Source organism: Polistes fuscatus, unplaced genomic scaffold (genome assembly GCF_010416935.1).
Source record: "Polistes fuscatus isolate 324 unplaced genomic scaffold, CU_Pfus_HIC Scaffold10, whole genome shotgun sequence".
Classification (NCBI taxonomy): Eukaryota; Metazoa; Arthropoda; class Insecta; order Hymenoptera; family Vespidae; genus Polistes; species Polistes fuscatus.
In genome coordinates this window covers 4,259,452-4,268,508 of record NW_025112998.1, presented here as the reverse complement: position 1 = coordinate 4,268,508, position 9,057 = coordinate 4,259,452, and the positions used below count along the sequence as shown (strand labels likewise).

The window sequence follows — 9,057 nt, the reverse complement described above, 5'->3', positions numbered from 1 at the left end:
TTCTTCAGTGAAAAGCCAAGCGTAGACTTAAGGATCAGAGGCTTGCTGAATGCTTATTTCGTTCTTCCGTTCGATTTGAAAGAGCACGCGTTCGTTACTCGAACAAATGCATTTTATAAGACGCGATAAGATCAAAGGGAGAGTTAGCATAACTTCGTGAATAAGATTCATCTGGTGTGGTGTTCGTTTTTGAAATTATTTTTTCAAACAAATACCTTGATAAAGAATTGAATTAAATAAGCCGGATCTCTAAGGAAAACACAAAAACTTTCCCAAAATTAATATAAATACATCGGATGTAGATTTATTATTTTAAAAAGAAAAAGAAAAAAAAAAAAAGAGAAAAGAACGAATGAAATATAAATTTGAATCGATATCTTATTCCTACCGATTTCATTTTTATCCTCACAAAGTTGCTAGAATTATATTCTTGTTGTATGATTTGAGCAAAATATACTTGTGCAGAGTAAATGATTGATAGAACGTAACGAAAATGAGTAAAATTAGAATTATTTAGTGTGTTGAAACCGAAACAATGTTGGCTTATAGTTATTGATACCCCCCCCCACACACACACCTGGTCTGTACTCCCACTAACGTGTCAAAGTTATCAAAAGTATTTTCCACGAGAGTTTAGGCGTACTCGAACAAACGTAGAATCCCATAGGCTTCCCTTGAGTGTGCAGACTCCTCCTCGCGACACCTCCTCCGGAGGTCCACTCTCTCGTATCCGCTCGGAATAGTACGAGGAATATTCTCGCTGGTAGACGTAGTCCAGTCGTGTTCGCAGACACTCGTTCGATCATCAAGCAACCGTTGAGCTCGTCAAACGATTTCTTCGAGAAGAATTAATTCGCGATTAATCGATCCCAAAGATCGAGCAGTGATTTCCGTCACTTTTTGAAAATTCATTGAAAAGTGATGAGGAGGGATATGATCGATTGATATTAAAACTGTGATCGGAGTATCGATAAAACAAAGAAGAAGAAGAAGAGGAAGAAAATAAAGTGAAGTAAAATAATAAAGCTATCGTGAAAGTGTCCTAACGTGCCCTAAGAAATTTTTTTACAGTGATTTTGGGTGATAACGAATGTGTAATTTCTTTCATCGTTCATCGGTCATCGTTTTTATTTAGGTGCTACGATAATTGCATGTTACCGTAAACAAGGAGTCGCTTCGAAGAATATTTGAAAAACGAATCCATGCGTTTGTGAGAGGATAACGTCCCTCGATCTACGAGAATGACCGGCACCCGAAGCTTTCTTCAATGGCTGCCACCCTTGCTCGTCTTTTGCCAAGGTAATTTACCTTCCCATTATTTTTCTCTCAATTTATTTTCATTTATTTCTATAGAAGAAAAAATACACTTTCAACTTAATTCTAAATACTACGACGCTGTCAACTTATTTTTTATCTAATTTACATTTAACCTTAGTATATCGTGAAATTGTAATATATAGTTTTTCTTTATACGATTGGATTTATCTTTGATTTAGTCTACTAAAGGAACTTAGTAGTTTTAGAACAATTAGATCGTATGAAGAGAAACGAGTATCGGTGATTTCTTCGTTAAGTAGTTAGGGAGAGCTCGTTTACAATTGTCTGATATCAAGTGCCATTACTACTTGCACTAGTTCGTGCGCTAATTCGATTGAAACCGATTGACATGCTGTGAGAACGCGTGTTTAATTTCTTTCATTTTACTTTTTTATACTTTTTTTTCTTATTATTTCTCATTTCAGTATTCAACTACGGCTTGATATTGGAGGAAGAAACAGAACCGAATTATTTGACGGCTGCTGTCGGAGAGTACGTGGTATTCAATTGTGATCTTGACTTTCCGCACGAGACACCAATCCCGTATATTCTCCAATGGAACCGGGATGTAAGTGTTTAAATGGAATATTTCCGCGTTAGGATAGATAGTAGAACTCCGTCGTAATTCTACGCTCCCCATCTCTATATTCTATTCCAATATCGCAATACAATTTTTTCTCAATTTAGATCGAATCGATTGGAAATTTACTTAAAGCTTTTAGAAAGAACAAAATATAAAATAGAAAGATAAGCTCTTGACATCGTGTTGCTTTAAGTTATTCAAATTTAACGATCAATATTTTTATGTAACAATCGTAAAAAGATATCGATTCTAGTACGATATGTATGGTAACGTTATTAAATTCATGTAATTATATTTTCTTCGTTATGCGGTTTGCGGTATGTTCGAGGGATGACGATAACGATGCATAAACTAGTATTGATGACGGTGTGTTTTACGATCATATTGAAGAAAAGAAAAAGAAAAAACGAAAAAACAATCGGCAATATCGCGAGAAGGTCAGTTTCATTAATAAATTAGTTGTATTTATAATATTAAAAAGTATCGAAGGAGTGGAGGAACATTTGGTTTGGTAATTCAAGGCAGGGTAGGTTATTCTATTTCTTCGATACAGATAACCAACTTCGATAACGTCGTTGAATCGTCGTGGGAACTTTACTGTCGAGCAAGCTTTGATTTCATCACGTTCGTCGTTATGCAATACGAACTCCGACTTGGTCGAAAATATGGAACGCTTGGCGGTTAAGAAAGACATTTATACGTCTTGTTATACATCTTGTTGTGTACACGAACTTGTTCGGTAGATGATATTGTTGTCATGTTTTATTAAACATCATCGACTACTACGTCATCATTTCTTCAAAAACGATCGAAGAACAAACATTGGTACATCGTTAAAATAAGCAACCTTAATCGAACACGATTGAGATTTGCTGCTGATTTTTCCGGTTCGTCTTTCGTTGACGGACGTTACGTCCTACGCGTCAAAAGAGAATGAGAATCGGACAACGGAAACATAGTGCGCGTTGTCACATGGCTAGAACATAAAATCAAGTGGAACTTAACCCGATTGGTCCCTGATGCGTATGCAAAACAGGTGCTCTCTTTCCCTCTCTCTCTTTCTTTCTCTCTTTCTCACTCACTCTTTCTCTCTCATTCTATCCTTATAGAAGTAATTGGAGTACGGGACACAAGGCTGCATTATATTTAGTCACTACGAGTCCGCGACACGAGGGGTCCAACCAGTGGGTCACTGTTAACGCATTGTCAAACGATTAGGGACGATTAGCACTGTTTTTACTAGCCTTGTTTCAGTCCTCCTACCCTAAGTCACGTTTAACGCAAATCTTTAGCCTTTTCCGGAACTTGTCTAGACATACCTTTTTCTTTCTCCTCCGATAAAACATTCAAAGTTGAACAAGTCTCGAATATAATCTAATTGGAAACGTAGGATAGTACTCCTAATTATATTCTCTTTAATAATTAATGAGCATTTCATTCTTAGACACGCTATACGCTTTTACGAAGAATCGCGTGAGCGTTTTCCTCTTCAAAATGACGGAGCTTGTTAAAGATCATCGTTTTCAATTATTATCCGGTTACACGTTGCAATTTTCGTTTTTCTTCGAAGAACCGTCTTCTTCTACTTTTTCTTTTCTTTTTTCTCACTTTGAATACGGTAGAAGAATAAACGACGTAGTAGCTAATCGCAAATAACTATCTAAATTCCACGGATGAAATAAAGTCTTTGCAATCTAGGTCGGCTAATAAATTTCAGTTGACCGAGAAAGAAAATAACGTACAATGTTAGAAGAATTATTTTCTTCTTGGAATTGTTAGAACCGATCGACTTGGTTGTTATATATTTTTCAGGGCCACAGTGTCTTCTCATGGTACGATGGGTCAATGACGTTGGATCCTCGTTATCAAGAACGCATACATTTCCTGAAAGATGCATTATCTCGCGGATACGGTGAGGGTAGCATCAATCTCACCAACATCAGGGAAAGCGATCAGGGCTGGTACGAGTGTCGTGTTATCTTCCCAAACAGGACACCCAATTCAAGAAAAAATGGCACCTGGTTTCATCTTGCCATCGATGGTAAGGACGACACGTTCCTTTCATTTTCATCATAGTTAATTATTCGATTTACTTACTAACTCGATTAAATTCGTTCCTCGTTCATTCTATCTCGCTAAAGCTGAAGGATATATTAACCTAAATCGTGGATAAAACGTGTTACTGAACTGAACTAACCGTGAAGACCTAATCGAGGTCAGCCTACTATTTCGTCTCTAACTGATCTACCTAACAAACCAACGCGTGAGCTTTTTACGACCGTTTCATGTTCCTTTTTCAGCCGTTTGTGCAATGAAACAAAAACAACGTTTTGTTCTTTAGATTTGTTCATTTATATTTTGTTGGTTCTTGTTGATACAAGCTGATGGAACTAATTCGATTGCTTTTTATTCATTTTATTCGTTCAACGGAAACACGAATTTACTATTTTCGGATAAACATTTTTATGAAATAAAAAATAAAAACATCGTTTCTATATATCTTATCATTTTTAATTTGTTGTTTAATATTTCGTGACAAGTGTAAAATTACTCGCGTTACGAGAGACGACTGTACTAATTAATCCAAGCAGAGTTCTGGTTTCAGCATATTAAATTGTCCACTGGATGACTTGAGAGAGCCTCTGAATTACTACGTGCGTGGGTTAATCTTCAATTGTTAGTAACGATATAATGTTAACGTGAAATTTTCAGATTTTAGTGGATTTTCTAATGTATCGTATACTGAATTAGATTGGTTGAGAATGAAGTGTAGCAATATCCGTCTATTGCATTGAAATTGATTTTTTTATTTTACTTATCAGGCTTAAAAGAAGTTAATAGGCTATACTGTGGTAAAAAACGAAGATGTTCATTTGTTAAAATAAAAAAACGAGTCCAACGTGTCGAACAATAATATCGTAGGTGAATTATATTGTATTTATTCCAGAACAAGTACAGATTCGTCCGGACAAAAAAAACACACCTTTTCCCTCGATCTATCGAAACTATCGAACACAATGCATCACAAAGAAGATAATTTTCTCGTTGATCGATTAAATACAATTGCATCCATCTAAAAAGTCTACGTGCATCCGGCTTTTGAGCTCTGGTTAACTCGTGTTAATTTAACAAATGCTAAAATATCAAAAGGAATTTTCTGCACGTCCAATCTATAAATAATAATAATAATAATAATACTATTAATTTATTTACTGACAAAACGCGTTAACGTGCTTTCGCGAGAGATCGTTGATGATTGATACAAGCAAAATATAATATTTATAATCCAGCCTACAATTAACAAACCAACACTGGGCAGACCTTGTTAAATCGTTCAATCCAGGTGTGTCGCCGCTTCCGACAAATGTTCCAGGTGAGACCCTCTTCACGACGCCCCCCGTCAACAAATCCGTCATGGAGGGGGAACCAGTTTCTTTCGATTGCATCGTCAAAGATAATTCCTCTACCGTTAATTGGTTCCACGAAGGTATAGAGATCACGCAAGTAAAGGTGAGCTTAAAATATAACGAAAACAACAAAATCGCATTTATTTAATTTATTCGATTGAAATTTATACAGAAAATGAATATTGACAGTTTAAGAGCTGGATGTTTCGACAATTATTTTATATATAAATTATATTTTGTTAATATAAAGGATCTCGAGAGAAGAGCTTCCATTAAGGAGGACGGAACGTTAGTAATAAGGTCAACTTTAATGAGTGATCTTGGAGAGTACACTTGCGGGGTGACCGGTTGGAATGGGAATCAACAAAATGCCTCGGCCTTTCTCAACGTCCAATGTAATTTCTCTGAACTCTCATGTCTTAGAGATCTTATTTCATTCGACAACGTTCTTTTCTCTTCATTTTAGATAAGGCAAAGGTCATTTATGCGCCTAGAGAAGTTTATCTTCCTTATGGAAAGCCAGCCCTCTTGGATTGTCATTTTAGGGCTAATCCACCGCTGACGAATCTTCGTTGGGAAAAGGACGGATTCCTCTTCGATCCTTACAATGTTCAAGGTGTCTTTTACAGGAGAAACGGATCTCTTTACTTTAGCAAAGTAGACGAAACGCATTCCGGAAGTTACAGTTGTACTCCATATAATGATCTGGGTACCGATGGACCTAGTCCTCCTATCAATGTCGTTAGTATTACAACTAATATATTAATTGTAAAAGCTTTTAATTAATCGTAATTAAACTTATGTTTAACTATTAGCAATATATTGAATAAGAGTCATTTAATTTTTTCATTCGAGTACGTTGAATCAATTTGGTTACGTGTAAAAGACAACGTGACAACGTTTACTAGAGAGACCATTGACCAATTGACGATCACCGTTAAACGCTCTTTTATTCTCCAATTGTGCATCCCTAGAGTTACAGCACTTCTGGACTTAACAAATGGTCTAACGTGCATCGTCGTTAAATTTAGAACACTTATTTATCTTCAGATGGAAATTTAGATAATTAATAATATGAAAATCTTATCAATAAAATATAATGCAGTTAGAGAAAATTGTTTACGTTATATACAGGTTGTCCAAAGACCACCGGTTTTCACGGTCACGCCGCAACATTTGTACATGAGAAAATTAGGCGAAAGTTTGGAAATTCCGTGCGATGCCAGGGATGGAGATCAGAGTCATCGACCCACGATAGCATGGTACAAAGTCAGTTCAACAAATAAATTCTATTTGAAAGTATATAACATTGTAATAAGTCAATAATGATTTAGAAAAATATTAATACAATTTATAGGACGGCTCACCGTTGCCACGTGAAAGGACTATCCTGACAGGTGGTAATTTGACTATCGAAAGAATTCAAGAACAAGATCGAGGATTGTATCAATGTGCAGCTAGCAATGAAGCAGCAACTGTAGTAGCAGATGCAGAATTAATGGTTTTAAATATTCCACCAAGGGCACCTTATAATCTCAGTGCCAACAGTAGCAAAAATGCGGTAACTTTGACGTGGGTGCCAGGTTATGTTAGACCAAAGATGGAATACTCTGTTTGGTAATAAAAAAATTATTTTCTTTAAAAAGTATATGTATATATATGAACAAAAATGTTCATTCCTATTTAACAGGTATAGACCAACCGATATGTCTGAATGGCGAACGATGAAAATACTTTCTCGAAAGATCACTGAAGCTACGGTAAACAATTTGAATCCCGGTAGAGAATACGAGTTCATGGTTCTGAGTCAGGACAAGCACGGTGATGGAATGTTTAGTAAAGCATTACGAGTATTTACCAAACCTAGTACGTATGATAATATTTGAAATAATCGGGATTATTTAAATAATTAATATAACGTTAAATGAATTTAATATACAGCTGCCATGGATCATAACTCAGCATCAGAATTTCGTAGTCCATTAGGTTTGTAAAAGTATTATAATATAACAATTAGGAACGATTAGAAATCTATTCTCACGTCAATGTTTGTTTGAAATTCAGAGGAAGAAAGAATGGGTCCACCTCGTAACGTAAGAGTTCAAGCTACCGTAGAGGGTTATCTTGTCACATGGGATGCACCATCTGAAGGTAGAGGTCAAGTTAGGCTCTACGTCGTAAGATGGTTCCGAGGTCCGGCACAACATTTATATGGAAGAGTTGAAACAACTGACACTTATTATTTAGGTAAAATCTTGAATGAATTTATCGGCGATATCGAATAATCAATTATGAACAAAATAATGTTTATTTGAATTACAGTGAAAACGTTAGAAGAGGAAAGTCAATATACATTCGAAGTAGCAGCTATGTCCCTGTCGGATGATGAAGCTACCAGCGAACGTATAAGTTTAGAGGTACCAGCATATCGTAGAAATCGGGCTATTTCTATGGGAATCGTTGCTGGTATAGGATTTTTAGCAGCTACTTTGGCAGCTGTCTGGTGGGCTAGGAAAAGATTTTGTCGATCGCCCTCCAACGAAAAATGATAATTTATTAACGAGACGACGTTATTACGCATAGATTTTCGAAGCTGAGTTTACGCCAGTGTGAACGCGTTCATAATCCAAAACGCGTGTAATATTAAAATGTATCGAATTGTTTCCTCCACGCATTTATTGTCTCGTCTAATCGTATATTATTGTCGCATTTGTCTCGAATTAGATTTGTTTGGAGAGAAACTATCGAAAGATTCATTTTTTATTTAGTGACATGTTCATCGATTAGAACGTCTGTCGAACGTCGTTAAACGATTAAAGATTTATTCAGGAAGGATAATTAGATTAATCATTGTAATATAATTTTTTCTTCATTTTGATATAGATATCTTATTAACAAATAATAATAATAATAATAATAAAAGCTTAGAGACAAAGCGAAATGTTATCTTATATGATTTTCTTGCATTATTAATTATCTTTAAACATAAATATATCGTAAAAGGCTTTCTTATATTAAATAGCATGTTCTATGACACTTCGATCATTCGATAGAATTATTTCTTTATCGCGTAATCTGTTATAAAAAACGTGATAGATTTTACTCGTTATCTTTTTTTTCGGTTATCATACGTTTGAATTATCTCCAGCATTTATTTACATTTATTAGAAATATTTATGTATTCACGCAGCATCGTTTCATTGACGATTCCTCGATGGATATTTTGTAGATCTGACATAAAATACACACATCCAATACTTATTCAGATCTACATTTTTTTCTATTGTAAATAAAATATGAAATTCGTTAAATGCTCGAAAAAATGTATTGTCGTTCGAATGTTTATTCAATGAAGGTTTATTATTATTATTTATATTATCAAATTTGTCGACAGAAAGGATTCGCTTCATTTTTTTTGCATAAACGTTTCTCATAAATTTCTTCATTAAATCTAATCTAATATAATTAACGTGAGGCGTGACCAATTTCTGAAGCATCGTGGAATCTCTCTGAATCATTTCGACACAAGATCACATCTGGCAATTGGCTGGTGGTAAACGTATTCTTTGTTTCGATAAGATGAAATATTATAGGTTGTCCCATAACATAAACCTACCTACACACGTTGTATCATTTTTCGTATCTCGTCGTCGTACTCGGTGATACAGACAAAAATTGTAATGCGACGAATTATCATCCACGATCATCGTCATACTTGGAATAATAATAAAGTCTAACAAAAAAATAAAA

General features: G+C 35.2%; 1 protein-coding gene across 2 annotated transcripts; it reads left to right on the top strand.

Annotated features, from left to right (window-relative positions):
• The first annotated feature begins 638 nt into the window (after positions 1-638).
• On the top strand, positions 639-9,057 carry LOC122526010 (protein borderless). Of its 2 annotated transcripts, none has more exons than XM_043649094.1 (12): positions 639-1,299; positions 1,743-1,885; positions 3,713-3,941; positions 5,274-5,410; positions 5,558-5,702; positions 5,774-6,048; positions 6,442-6,576; positions 6,665-6,924; positions 6,998-7,173; positions 7,249-7,293; positions 7,372-7,554; positions 7,630-9,057. In XM_043649094.1, the coding sequence occupies exons 1-12, from the start codon at positions 1,242-1,244 to the stop codon at positions 7,854-7,856; spliced, it is 2,013 nt and encodes a 670-aa protein (XP_043505029.1). In that variant the 5' UTR covers positions 639-1,241; the 3' UTR covers positions 7,857-9,057. The 2 variants fall into 2 exon arrangements, with proteins under 2 accessions (XP_043505029.1, XP_043505028.1); XM_043649093.1 differs by having other exon boundaries at positions 5,244-5,410.